Here is a 14,374-nt window from a genome sequence, read left to right on the forward strand (position 1 = left end):
TTTTTAATCATTTTATTTATACAATATATTTGTAGATAAATACAAAAAATGTAATTAGATAAATAGTAATGGCCATAATTATAGCAACTTAAAATGTAATAAAAATATTAGCTGTCCTACTTGAATTTGATAATATTTATTGCTGTTTTGTTATTGTTGTTTTTACCATGCTATTACAGGACACACACATTTCGTGTTGTCACTTGTAATCTTACTTAGGGAGGATACTTTCTCATATCTAATAGAATTTTTAAATAACTAATTAAATGGTTTAACAGCTTATTCCTGAAAATATTTTTATACTTTTAGTGATTATCATGTAGATCAAAACCTTCTGGCAACTTAGGTTGATTCGTTAGTTTTATAAATGAAATTTGCGATAATATGCAGTTTGGAATAAAAATAATTCCACTCCATATTGTTTCATGTTTTATGACATTGACAAGTAATTTGTACGAAAAGTTCTAAAATACCATGTCTGTTAACAAAGTTTAACGAATTTATTTAATATTTAATTTTGCGAATTTCAATTTTTTAGTCAATAAATTGCTGGAAGATAATTTTTTTATTCACAAGCTTTCCAGTAACTTTTTAATAACTTATCAACAAAGTTTGTTTTGATACATATGTAGGTTATTTATATTAAAATATCCTAAACTAAAAATAAACGTGTGAAAAATTTGGAAGATGTAAAACATAAATTGTTACTAAAATAGTAATTTTTGTAGAATAAATTGGTTATTAATGTACGTTAAAACTGAAATATTTTAGAAACGGCTGTGAATTAATCAAAAGTACTTTTTTAAAATTATGTAATGAAGATAAAAGTTTAATAGTTCATAGTAAAATAATCTGTGGTATAGAGAATAGAGGGGAAGAAGTAAACCCCCCAAAATCCACGCTCCTGTATCATTATGGAAATAGTTTATTACATTGAATTATAGATATGTATTTTAAGATAATACATACCAAATTTATACTCAATTGGACCCAAGGTTACAAAAATATCAGAAAATATTAAAAATTTAGAAATTTGATAATTGTAAATTTTATATTAATTTTTATCGTTAATATTATAATTTTCAATTAAATGTAAACTATTTGTAGTTTATTTTTCTTTCAGAAACGACAGTGTAATAGTAATCTTGACGCTTAAGAAACGCTTGAACATAACACATACATTGGATTTAATGCTTTTTGTAAACATATGTTTATTGATATTTGGCAATCATTGTTTCAGCTTAAATATGTAATAAATTGTTCTTGTTTGAGCCTTCCTTGAACGAATCAAGGACAATTTTTGTGTTCAAATTTTATTTGAAACTATTTTCAATTTTTTGTGGTATTTTTAACGGTGTGCTTGCATAAGAATTTTGTTCCAGTTATAAATGATCATGTATAGATTTTAAGAATAGTTTCAAAATCAAAAGTTTTAAAATAATAAGACAGGTTCAAAGCTTTTTCGGAATTATCACGTGAATAGTCTTAATAATAGTTAATTAAATATTTAATTACGATATTTCTCGATATTCGAGAGGAAAATTATTATTATTTTATATAAAAAGAAAAGAACGATGTAGTCAACATTTGATATTTACAAAGTATTTACATACTTTTAATTTACATATATTTAATTTGGCAAATTTTCTAATATAATTAAATGTTTTTATGTTAACATAATTTCATAAGCTTATAATAATGACTGTTACCTAAAAAGATAACACTTACATGACAGAAAGCGAATGATATAACCTTAAGAGTAGATAAAAGCGCAGATTAAATAATTGTGCAATAAATATGTAATTGTTAATAAAATGTTAAAGATTGGTCCAACCATTTCAGATTGTTAACATTCTAAAAATTTGTATTATTATTTGTATTATTACTAATTCTAAAGACCGAATAAGAATCAAAATAAATTATTTAAAAACCCATATTTTAAAAAAGTGCTGATATATTATTACTGTGGTAAAACTCCACAAACATCAAATTTAGGCCGCTATAAAAAAGTAATAATAAATCAAATAATATTATATTTATTTTATATATCCATAATATTTTGATTCACCTCGTATATACCCGGAATATTTCCCCATTTAGTCTCTAACACGTTTGCTTTTAAACTCGGTAACGATATAACAAGAGTGTGAATGGAAGCGTCTAAAACACCTGTTTAAAACTGTATAACCACCCATGTAGGTTTTCAACTAGCCCATGACAGCCAATCTCGAGGAGATAAATCACACCTAAAAGCTCTTCAGGACTCTTACATTCTCTTTAATCTACAATCTTTAACCGCGAAATTGCAAACGATATTAAATATAGCACAAATATATATTTTTATAATGTACAAATTTTTTAAATAAATATTTTTTTCTTTTATACCTTAGGTACATAATATTTATTTCATTGATAAAGTAATTGTTAAAAACCTCCGTATTAATAAAAAAATTATAAGATATCACCATTATTAAGTACATATATATATCAATGGCTTGAATCACTCACCTAGATATAATTTTTCATCCTCGAAAAACATTTAATTTTCTCTTTATTAAAATGACGAGGAACGATTCATTAGCCCCATCAGGAACAGACCAAATGTCGGGCATCAATTAGGGCAAACAATGAACACAAGATGCAGATTCTCGCAGTAAAATGATATCAGGCACTTAACTACATTTATCCACCCCCATTCACTAAAATCCTGTTAACCAGCAAATATTAAATAACTAACACAAAAGCCCTTAATGCGACTATTTCGTCGCGCTATGAAAAACTCCGTTTGAATAGTGTGAGAAAATACTAATAGGGATGCGTGTTGTGCACAAAGTGGTTATGAATTCGATTTAAAAGGGCGATCATCTTTAATGATACCAATAAATCTAATATTACGTTAATAGATTTTTCGGTGGCTCTTTATTCATTTACCAATTATTTTCCTTTTTGTCCATCCAGACATTCAAGAATGTTTTCTGAATTGTATCTCAGATTTACAAAAATTAATGATATTATGTAATTGTGCGAGATAAAAAACCTTATTTAGAAAATAATAATTGTTTATTAGCAACTATTTTGAAACTAATTCATAGATATCAAATCAAATTACATTTCCACAGAATAATTTATTTATAAATGTAATCGTAAAATTTGTTGGTGATTTGATTTATTTACAATTTATCTTATTATATATGTTATATTATATCTCAAAATATATAGTAATTTTTAGGTTTGTAATAAAGCATATAGATAATTCAGACCAAAATCTTTTAAATCGAAACAAGAATTTGTTCTTATCATTAAAATAAAAATCCTTGAATTTTTTTTTTTTAATTATTAAAATACTATTTAAGTTACAATTAAAGCAAATTTAAACCTTCTTCCATTGTTTGTATCAACTAAACATGTAAATGCAAACCCCACAAAAATAATGATAACAGATTAATTTTCTTGAGCTAAGTATGAAAAATTACACACGTGCCGCTAATAACCGCTTAACACACCGTAATACAAATATAATTAATGTACAATTTCGTTCGGAGAGCGATGATATATGATACGCCGGACTGAAAGCATTACTATGATTTGTAATAAGGGAGTAAAACGGTTGAGAACCTCATGTAAAGGAAGTATAAAGGTGTGAAGATGGATTTTAGGGTGAACAGAAAACACGCAAAACACCAATCTGTAGAGGCGTCCCGCGAGATGAGAACATGACTAGCTGGGGGAGCGGAAAGGGGGGCATTTGGGAGGAGCTGGTCCGTTAAGGTGTTAGTTGATTCAGCAAATGGACCATCCTAGCACGCCACAGTAGCCAAAACAAAACACGCTCATCTCTACCTAATATCATAATAAGCCATGGAACAATCAACGGAGAGTGAAAAAGACCTGATGTCCGAGGACGAACAGAAATATTGCGATTCTGATTTTTCATCGGAAGATGAATGTGTGGATGTGTTGTCGCATGAAGACGACGATGCGGATGTTTGTGTTGATAAAAGTGACAATATATCTGAAGCTAGTGCTAGTAATAATAAGTTTTCTATTGACAGTATTTTGGGATTGACATCTAAGGAAACCAAGGAAAGTGAAAAGTGCAATAGACAGTTTAATTTTATCAAACCTACGCCGGTTCCTGCTACATCACGTGGAGGTAAGGATAAGTCAATTTATATGCGTTGCAACTGAGCTATAAGTTTATTTCAGATATATTAATCATTCTTAAATATAAATAGATATACGATAGACATTCATTTTTTAGACAATACAACAAAAAGTATTTTACTGAAAGATAGTTTAATTTTAAAATCACTTATTAATTATTTCCTGTCCCGAAATTTAAAATGACACAGTGACACTTTTTAATATTATTACACAAATGTTACCAAGAAATTATTAATTTTATATATGTTCATAACTTTAGCCACTTTATTGTTTAGTTGTTGTTTGAATGTATTTCAACTTTTAACTGTTTTAAAGCTTGACATAGTGATTGATATCTTTTATCTACCAAATATATAAAAGTATAGTAAAATCGTTGTGGCAATTTTCATAATTTAAAATAAATGATTTTTGTTACAAACATTTTAAAAAGAAAGCAAAAGTATGTTTAAAAACATGAAAATATTACAACTCTAGTTGCAACACACCTTACCCAGTTAATAGTAGAGTATAAGCCAATAAATATCTTTTTAACTTAATTCAAATATTTCTGATTTACTGATTTTTCTAGTTTCTCTGTATCAATCGTTAATCGAGCTACAGCAGTATGGACAAGTGGACTCAATGCCTCCGGATCCAGGACTGTTGGACTTCATTTCGGCATCTAAAATATCACCTATTTCACCAAATCAGGCCAATTCAAACGAATCCTCTTACCCAGCATACCAATTGCATCAAGGAACCTCTACGTCATCCTTCCTCTACGCCAATTGGATAAGCAATTCAGAAAACAAAAGTTCTAGTCATATGTTTGGATTGCAAGGTAAATAAGCATATATGTTTTTATTTCGCTTAATTTATATGTAGCGATATGGATTTTTGTTTATTAAAATTTGATATACGGGAGCAGTCTTAAAAATACTGAAGCTAACATGTTCAATAACTTCTAATCGTCGAACTCTTCAAAATTGATATCAACTGCAAATTTCAATTTCTTATTGTGGGCAAATCTTTTACCTTCAAATCATTTTTGAAAGTCTGGGAATAGAACATTGTCCGACGGAGTTAAATCTGGCGAATGGGGTACGTGAGAAAGTAATTCGAAGTGTGAATGGGAGATTTGTCGTGATGGACCAACACTTTTTCGCCACATGTGGCTACTTCTTTTATCTCTTTAAAGATAATAAATGAAAATTGTCTCGTGTGAATCCATGGCTTTCCAGCAGATAGAACTGTTTCCACCCTTTTTCGAGCAGTCGATTTTCCTTTTTTAGTCCATTGTTTTGACTGTTCTTCCATCTCAGATGGAATTGCTATGAATCAGCTTTACTGAGGCTAAACATGGCCAAACGGTTGATTCCTCGTACACTCTTCTGTAAATATATGGTATATGTTAAATCACAACAATCATCTAAAATCATTTTATAGATTATTTCCTGCCATTTAAACACTGACATTTAATATTAAATTATTAAAATTATGAATTAATGTAGTAGCGTTTTGAAAACATTTTGAAGGTGGTACTTTCCAGATCGGGTACTTTTGGGACTACTCTAGTACCACAACTAGATGAATTTTACAACAAAGGTTTATAGTTCTTAAAAAAATTTAAGTATTTACTTACTCTTTTACCATAAAGACAATGACTATTAGTAACAATCAAAAATATTCACTGTTCTTCTACCAAATAAAAATTGTGATATTTTGTGATAAAACTGTATTTCAAGTATGTTAAATAAATCATATGAAACTATGTAGCATATATGTAATATTTAAACTCGATGATTTAATTTTATTGTGGTAGAAACCATTGTGTACAAAGTGTTAAATCGTCGAGTACATCAAATATTGTCGACTCCTAGTAGACCACCTATTAGAATTTTGTAATTTTTACAACCAAAGCAAGCATATAAATCAACACCTTGTTCAGTGTACGCATATATTAGTTCCTGGAAAGTCTTGGTGTGAAATAGAGATGTGTCTTAAAAATTTTAAACAAGCTATTAACTACTTTAACAGATGAAATTCTTAAACTGTTTAAATAAGGTATATGACATAACATATATTAATCACCTGCTTGGTTTTTATTTAAATTGGACTTAGTTTATAAAATAAAAATATTTTGTTAAAAATAACAGAGTAAAATAAATTTGTATTTTACCAAAATAAATGAAATAATTAAAGTGTTGTTGTAAAAAAGGATGCAGGTATTTAATGAAAGACAATTTATAGTAACCACTAACCACAATATTAGTTAGTTAATTCGGACCCCCCATGGCAGTACTAATAATTGCTCAAAATAAAATACATATGTATGTATGTTAAATTTGAAACTTGCGCTATGCAAGTACAAATATTTAATTTAAATATCACACAGGTGTTTAAAATACAAACGGTTAACCCACCAGTTATGTGACAAGATGGTGTCAACTCCTATTCAAACAATGTCTGAGGCAGTTACTTTTTCTGGTCATTTTGCAGCCGCTGACACCCAGTAATTTCTAAATTAAACAAATTTAAAACATGCCCTTTGTTTTTAATTAACACTTACAACTGAGACTCAGCCAATATAAATAAACGGACTATTAATGCTAATTAATGTTAATGCCAGTCTATTTTAACAATTACCTATTAAATATGTGATTGATTTGTAAAAAATTATCGACTAAAATTATAAAATATTGACACACGATAATTTACTAAAAGTCCCATTGGTATAAATTATACATTTATTTATTGATTATACTATGTTGTATTTTAAAAATATTGTTGTAAAATTAATCTAATTAAGATATTTGTACGTACATTAAAATTAAATGCGGAATTTCGTAAACTTCAGTCCTAATTCTACAACCTTCATCTTACACAACTTCTTAGTTTCATATGTTAATGAATTTGCGGTAAATTTAGATAAATCTAATATCCCGATAACTTTAGCTTTTAAAAATATATACTCTAAGAATATGATTATTTGTTTTTATGCAATATATAAAAAATAAAGTACATTTAAAAGAGTAATATTTATATGAAAAAATATGCTCCACCATAATAACAAAACTGTTCTAAACGTTATGAAGCGTCATAAGTGAAATTTGCAATTCTAATGATCTATTGACAAAGTTAACACATATTTCAGTTGATGTCACTTAAGCATAATATCTTTTAAATTTTATAAATATGTAATTAGCACCAATAAACGATGTAATAAATGCTGTATGTATTTTTAATATTAGCAACTCAATTTAAATCAGAATTTATTACACCTAACTCTTACAAAGTAACACTAACATGTGCGGATCACGGTTTGCAATACACACCAAATAGTATTTAAAATTTATAATGGATGTTGAAAATGCCATTAAAATAGATTTATTAAGTGAAAACTTTTTTACAAATTAAAAATAAATTGGATAAGATCGAATATTAACTGACAAAATTAAACTAGTAAAAGTAGTGCTGGGCAAGATCGTTAAAAAATAAAGCTCAGAAGTATTTTATTTCGATAGTAATTAGTCCAAAATTGATGAAATATATTCTGTTCTGGTATCTTAGAATATTTACACATATAGTGTAAGTTGCAAAAATACATAAAAGGATAATAAAATTAACATTAATTAACAAGACATCAAAAACAATTGGCAAATAAAAAAATATTAAAATTATGATGTGGTAAGTATGTTGAATCACTCACCTTCATTATAGAATCGTTACCAATAACGTATTTTGTGTAACTAAATTCTAACTCTGAGTTGAAACTAATAATAATATTAGTACGTTTTTCATGTTCAACGCATCTAATTTATTAAAATGTATAAGATTTTTTTAAAGTTTCTCTATAATGTAGTTTTATAAAAACAAGAGTAAAGTGAGAAAAAATTAATAAAAGATTACAAAAGTAAGTAGGAAAACTCGGTCCATGATGAGATTTATTGCTTTAAACGAAGAATGAAGAAAAGTTTTGTTTGTAAAAAAATTAAAAATTAACGGTAAAATGATGAAATGATACTTTTTCTTTTCTTTTTAAATTTTTCTCTTTACTAGACATGGATTAAATGAAAAACGTAATTTTTCTTCGATACCTCAAAAACTATTTATTTAGAGATCTACATTGTTATCTCGACGCTTCAAAGTGTTTGCCAAAATGTGTATTTTATTTTTAATTTATAAAGCGAGATGGTACTGTAAGTCTAAATCAAGTCAATTTAGTGAAATTTCCAGGCAAAACTAATATAACTATATCGTTTGTGTTTTACCATTAAAAGATTAAATATATAATTTTTCTTATATTTAATCTTTGATTTTACACTAAAAAAATTATCTGATAATACTTGAATTTCTTTAAAATATTTAATTTTTTAGTGGTATTAAAAACTATTGAAAGAGAAATCTTTTTACTCAGTTTCGTATTCAATCATTGTAAAATACAAATACGAAAAAATCAAGAATTGTGATTTAATGTTATTTGTTGATGAATTTTAGCTCCAAAGCCATCTAGTCGTCGATCAAGGAAGCCGGGTTTGGACAGAAAACCTCGTCAAGCGTACAGCGCCAAACAGTTGGAACGTTTGGAGAGCGAATTTAAAATCGACAAATATCTGAGTGTCAGCAAACGAATGGAACTCTCTAAAGCCTTGAATCTTACTGAAGTGCAGATAAAGACCTGGTTTCAGAATCGGCGCACTAAATGGAAGAAACAGTTAACTACAAGGTTAAAAATGGCTCAGCGACAGGGATTATTTCCTCCTCATTATTTCACACCAACTTCATCACAGTATTCTGCTTTGTTGACGCCTTATTACTCCCCAATTAGTTGTGTATTTGGAATACCAACCCTAGATGACGCCAACATGCCGTCTAGCTCACAATCAGATAATCATAGACCCGTCATGCCAAACACATAGAAAAATGTATTGTACTTTTGATCATGATTTGATATACCCATTCTAAATATGTTTATTATATTATATACATATTTGTTGCTGAAGTAGCAGGATTATAATATATTCATAAGGTATCTTATATATTATTGCGTTAAAATTATTATTTGCTCATTGTTTTATTTATATTCGTTATTAAAATTATCTATTTTTTCCAGTTATTGGAATGAATGGATCTAATTTACTTATCATGCAATATGGTTATTTTTTTAATTGACAGTACATTGACTTCATCAAATTCATTGTAGTTTATATAATTAATTATTTTTTAGAAATCATATTGTAAATATAAATAAATAAGGTCTGTTATTTGAGAAATTTTATCTAAACCTCATAATTTTTCAATTGTCATTTTTACGGATGCCTTCATTAAACTCTGAAATACCCATAACTGAACACTTAATTTTTCATTAAATCGTAACACGTAATTTTATATATGAGGTAAACTTTATAAGTACCTTATATTAATTAAATGTAATTAAAATACAGTAATATAATAGGATGGTGGGTGAATAATAGAGTTTTAAGTTTTTTGATGTTGCCACATATTGTACAGTGAATTTCACAGATGAAAAATTACTAAGCTTTCATTTCGATAAATGTACATTTACAAAAAAATCATTTATTGAAGAAGAAATTTTCTTGCATGACAGTTGACAGTTGACAAAAAGTATTGTCATTATCACAAAATAATTCAATCAAAAAAATGGTGTGGCCCCGTAATGATTATGTGGGAAAGACATACACAGTTAATACATTGCCTAGTTTAGCTCTGCAATTGCCGAGTGAAAATGAAAGGTACTTTAATGCTCATAACAAAGAATTATTACCTCTATTACATCCCAATCATGTACGATTTACTGCCCAATGGATCATGATCTCTAAAGAAACTGCAAGTGTCAGACAACTGATGAAGTTTTTAGCCAATGGTATGAATATAGTTAGATTATCATATTCTTTAGGACCAGTCAGTTTTTTACTTGAAACATTAAATAATATACGTCAGGCAAGAGAAGAATACAGTAAACAAGTTGGAAGATACGTCCCGTTGGCTATTTCAACAGATGATGTGGGATCTATAATTCAAGTAGGGCATTTTTTAAACGAAAAGGAATATTTCCCAAAGGGTTATCAAGTAATGTGCACCGATGACATTGCATTTTTTCGTAAAAGCACCCGCGACATTCTTTATATTGGACTTGAAAATATTCATCTAGTTTTATCACCAGGAAATAAAATTAATATAGATTTTGACAGAGTTGTGCTAACGGTTGACAAAATTATTGGTACTAATATTTCATGTACCGTCGAAATACCTGGATTTTTAACCAGTAGGGTTAAAGTTTTTATATTTGGAACACACATCTCATTAACAAAATTTACTTTGGGAGACTTCAAGGCACTATCTTTCGCTATAAAGAATAATCTGGATATATTCTGCCCTTCATCTGTAGAAACTCTTGAAGACGTTTTATACATCCGCAAAAAGATTAAATCCTTGGGCGGAAAAATTGCTCTAGTTCCCAAAATAGATAATTTAGAAGGTAAGTAAACTCTCTGTAAATGAGGATGTCGTAGGCAATCTACATAATATATCTGAATTACGCCGATTATCTATGATATATATAAAGTATACTTATTAAGAAAATATTATAGGAACACGAAATATAGACTCCATTTTGCCAGCAGTTGAAGGTGTATTTTTGGGAAGAGGTTATGTAGGATATTCAGTTGGAATACACAAAGTACCATTAATACAAAAACTAATGATAGCCAAATCAAATATTATAGGAAAACCAATCTGTGTATTGGGATTGTTTCTAACAGAAATGGTAACAGAAATAAAACCAACTTGTGCTGAAACTGTAGATATTTCTAACTTGGCAATGGATGGAGGTTCCTCGGTCATGACTCATAGTGAGACAACAATTGGGAATTATCCTAATGAAGCATGTAACGTATTAGACAAATGTTTACAAATTGGAGAACATGGATTTTTTTATAAAAGACAGTTTAGAGACTTGCTTAGAACTGTCGAGTCACCAACTTATGCAACTGATGCAATAGCAATTTCAGCAGTTCTAGCTTCGTATGTGTCCATAGCCTCTGCCATAATTTGTTTAACCCAGTCTGGAAAAACTGCACAACTACTCTCAAAATATTTTCCTAGGTGTCCTATTTTGGCTGTATCCAGAAAAATAGATACAGTAAACATGCTACAATTATATAGAGCAGTTATTCCACTATATTATAATAAACCTCGTCATGAGAATTGGTGTTGCGATATGGAACAAAGGCTTGAATTCGGTATTCAGTTTGCAGCAGAAACTGGAATTACAAGAAATGGCGATCCTATTATTCTGCTACATCCCGGTAAACCAGGTTCTACAATCACAAGTACTTTAAGAATAATAATGTCTCCGAATATGCGACCATTTGTCATTCCAGAAGTGAATTATTAATAATGTTACGGTTTTGTTAAGATGTCAGACTTGTATTGTTTAATAAATTGTGGGTATTCCTAAAATACAAATACTTTTATTAAGGGATTTACTTGTATTGATAGTAATACAAAAACAATTCATTTTATACATAATTATCCAACATATTATCTAGTAGTCATATTTAATTAAATTTTGCTGTATAAATTAGGATAATAGGAAAAATGATTCAAAGTTAAGACAAAAATTAATGTCACTGGTTTCAAAATTGTACCCCACTGTTGATTTCATCTTCCTCCACGATGACCTCTCACACATGTTCGATCATCTTGAAAGATCAAACAAAATCGAGACTCATCATTGAAGTCGACCTCATTCTTTTTCACATCATAAAGCAAATGCTGCAATAGGAGAGAAAGCTTAAACTAAGGACGTTAAAAAAGTTTAAAAGAACGAATTCTATGGTAAATACTTCTTTTTTTTTCGTAAACCACTTCTTGGCAATTGCATGAGTGGATACAAAACGATCTTACAGTATCACAGTTTTAAAAAGGTCTTCATGTTCGTCTTTCGCTCGATATTCTTCTGTGCTCCTCAACAATTTCACACAAATGGCATTTGAATTAAATGAAAGTATCTACGCAACATATGTAGTATTACAAGTGTAGTACAATAACAATCTAATAGTATTTTGTCTTCATATGGCCGAATTTGCATACAATTGGAGTAAGCATATATTGGTAACTATATAAACGATAAACGATTTCGGAGAAATCAAGAATTATTTTCTTTGCTGTATTAGTGTAACGTTTATGACACTTTTTTTTAAACATCCTATATATTTCAACCACTGACATCTGTCATAAAAGAAATCAATCAAAATGGTGTGGCCTCTAAGTGATTCTATAGATAGATATTATTCAAATAAAACGAAACCCCGTTTACCTCAGCAATTTCCGAGTGAAAAAGAAAAATCGACGAATTCTCATCAAGCAAAGTTATCATTTGCATTAAATCCTAATAGAATGAGATTTACTGCCCAATGGATCATGATATCGAAAGAGACCGCAAATGTTAAACAACTGGTGAAATTTTTAGCAAATGGCATGAACATCGTTAGAATATCATATTCCTTAGGACCTATGAATTTTTTACTTGACGTTGTAAATAATATACGACAGGCAAGAGAAGAATACAGCAGACAAGTAGGACGATACGTTCCATTGGCTATATCAACAGATGATGTGGGATCTATAATTCAAGTAGGACATTTTTTAATTGATAAAGAATATTTCCCAAAAGGTCATCAGGTTATATGCACTAATGACTCTGGTTTTTTTCGTAAAAGCAACCGCGATATTCTCTACATTGGACTAGAAAATCTTCACATGATTTTGTCTCCTGGTAATAAAATTAATATAGACTTTGATGAAGTTTTGTTGTTAGTGGAAAGAATTATTGGAACCAATGTTTTATGTACCGTTCAAGTATCTGGATATTTAACTAGCAGAGTTAAAGTTATTATACTTGGGACACACGTGCCTTTAATAAAATTCACTGTGGGAGACTCCAAAGCCTTATCTTTCGCTATAAAAAACAATTTGGACATTTTCTGTCCTTCCTCTGTTGAAACAGCTGAAGATGTTTTACACATACGCAAAATAATAAAGAATCTTGGTGGAAAACTTGCTATAGTTGCAAAAATAGACAATTTAGAAGGTATTTTAAAAAAATCTCAAATATATATGTTTAATTAAATTAATAAATATTTTAGGCGTGCGAAATATAGATGAAATTATGTCAGTAGTTGATGGAATATTTGTAGGGAGAGGCTATCTAGGATATACAGTCGGAATACGCAAAGTACCATTAATACAAAAATCAATAATATCGAAAGCAAATAAGATGGGTAAACCAATTTGTGTATTGGGACAGTTTCTAACAGAAATGGTGACACAAGATAAACCTAGTTGTGCAGAACTTATAGATGTTTCTAATTTGGGAATGGATGGAGGATCATCAGTTATGACTCATAGTGAGACAACAGTAGGGAAATACCCTACAAAAGTTTGTAATATTATAGAAACATGTTTAAAACTAGGGGAACAAGCATTTTTTTATAAAAGACGTTTTAGAGACCTACTTAGAACCGTCGAGCCTCCCACTTACATAACAGATGCAGTAGCACTTTCCGCAGTTCTAGCCTCGTATGTCTCTGTAGCCTCTGTCATAATTTGTTTAACTCAGTCAGGGAAAACTGCACAATTGCTCTCGAAATATTTTCCTAGATGTCCTATATTGGCTGTATCCAGGAGATTAGATACTATAAATATATTACAATTGTTTAGGGCGGTTGTTCCTTTATATTACCAAAAGCCTCGTCATAATAATTGGTACTGCGATATGGAAAATAGACTTCAATATGGTATCCACTTTGCAGCAGAAACCGGAATTACCAGATGCGGCGATCCTATTATATTATTGTATCCCGGTAAATCAGGGTCAACAATCACAAGTACAATAAGAATAATAATGTCTCCTTCATTACGACCTTTTGTTATTCCTGAAATTGGTTATGATGATATATAGTTTTGATTTAATTAAAATCTTAACTATGATATTTTAACTAGGACGGGCCATCAAAATATGGTATTCAGGCAGATTTAATTTTTTATAATGTTTAATGTATAATATTATACAATATGTTCATTATACAAGTCAATAAAATTTTTTGAGGACTATGTTTTGTTTTAATTTTGTATTTGAAATTAAACAGATTTCTGATCCAAAATTACTACCAAAATTAAAAAAGACCTGAAATGGCTGTATTTTAAT

General features: G+C 29.2%; 4 protein-coding genes across 5 annotated transcripts in view; all 4 read left to right on the forward strand.

Annotated features, from left to right (window-relative positions):
* The window catches only part of LOC109593864 (troponin T), a 168,468-nt gene that overhangs the window by 72,160 nt on the left and 81,934 nt on the right, over nucleotides 1-14,374 (forward strand). The window lies entirely within an intron of this gene.
* Nucleotides 3,836-9,157, forward strand: LOC109609674 (homeobox protein engrailed-1a). The gene is made up of 3 exons (XM_020026389.2): nucleotides 3,836-4,153; nucleotides 4,733-4,984; nucleotides 8,641-9,157. Exons 1-3 carry the CDS (start codon nucleotides 3,859-3,861, stop codon nucleotides 9,060-9,062), a joined length of 969 nt encoding a protein of 322 aa, XP_019881948.1. The 5' UTR covers nucleotides 3,836-3,858; the 3' UTR covers nucleotides 9,063-9,157.
* LOC126265071 (pyruvate kinase-like) lies at nucleotides 9,865-11,614 on the forward strand. The gene is made up of 2 exons (XM_049965531.1): nucleotides 9,865-10,642; nucleotides 10,755-11,614. Exons 1-2 carry the CDS (start codon nucleotides 9,973-9,975, stop codon nucleotides 11,558-11,560), a joined length of 1,476 nt encoding a protein of 491 aa, XP_049821488.1. The 5' UTR covers nucleotides 9,865-9,972; the 3' UTR covers nucleotides 11,561-11,614.
* Nucleotides 12,476-14,280, forward strand: LOC109609675 (pyruvate kinase-like). Its single transcript, XM_049965530.1, has 2 exons — nucleotides 12,476-13,258; nucleotides 13,314-14,280. Exons 1-2 carry the CDS (start codon nucleotides 12,565-12,567, stop codon nucleotides 14,126-14,128), a joined length of 1,509 nt encoding a protein of 502 aa, XP_049821487.1. The 5' UTR covers nucleotides 12,476-12,564; the 3' UTR covers nucleotides 14,129-14,280.

The sequence above is a fragment of the Aethina tumida genome, chromosome 3 (genome assembly GCF_024364675.1).
Source record: "Aethina tumida isolate Nest 87 chromosome 3, icAetTumi1.1, whole genome shotgun sequence".
NCBI lineage: Eukaryota > Metazoa > Arthropoda > Insecta > Coleoptera > Nitidulidae > Aethina > Aethina tumida.

What these genes read in the sequence shown, in the direction of transcription:
- LOC126265071 (XM_049965531.1), top strand. Translation starts at nt 9,973, where the DNA reads ATGATCTCTAAAGAAACTGCAAGTGTCAGACAACTGATGAAGTTTTTA. An exon ending in CAAAATAGATAATTTAGAAG is followed by an intron (nt 10,643 to 10,754) that starts GTAAGTAAACTC and finishes AAAATATTATAG; the next exon opens with GAACACGAAATATAGACTCC.
- LOC109609675 (XM_049965530.1), top strand. Translation starts at nt 12,565, where the DNA reads ATGAGATTTACTGCCCAATGGATCATGATATCGAAAGAGACCGCAAAT. An exon ending in AAAAATAGACAATTTAGAAG is followed by an intron (nt 13,259 to 13,313) that starts GTATTTTAAAAA and finishes TAAATATTTTAG; the next exon opens with GCGTGCGAAATATAGATGAA.
- LOC109609674 (XM_020026389.2), top strand. Translation starts at nt 3,859, where the DNA reads ATGGAACAATCAACGGAGAGTGAAAAAGACCTGATGTCCGAGGACGAA. An exon ending in TCCTGCTACATCACGTGGAG is followed by an intron (nt 4,154 to 4,732) that starts GTAAGGATAAGT and finishes TGATTTTTCTAG; the next exon opens with TTTCTCTGTATCAATCGTTA. An exon ending in TCATATGTTTGGATTGCAAG is followed by an intron (nt 4,985 to 8,640) that starts GTAAATAAGCAT and finishes GATGAATTTTAG; the next exon opens with CTCCAAAGCCATCTAGTCGT.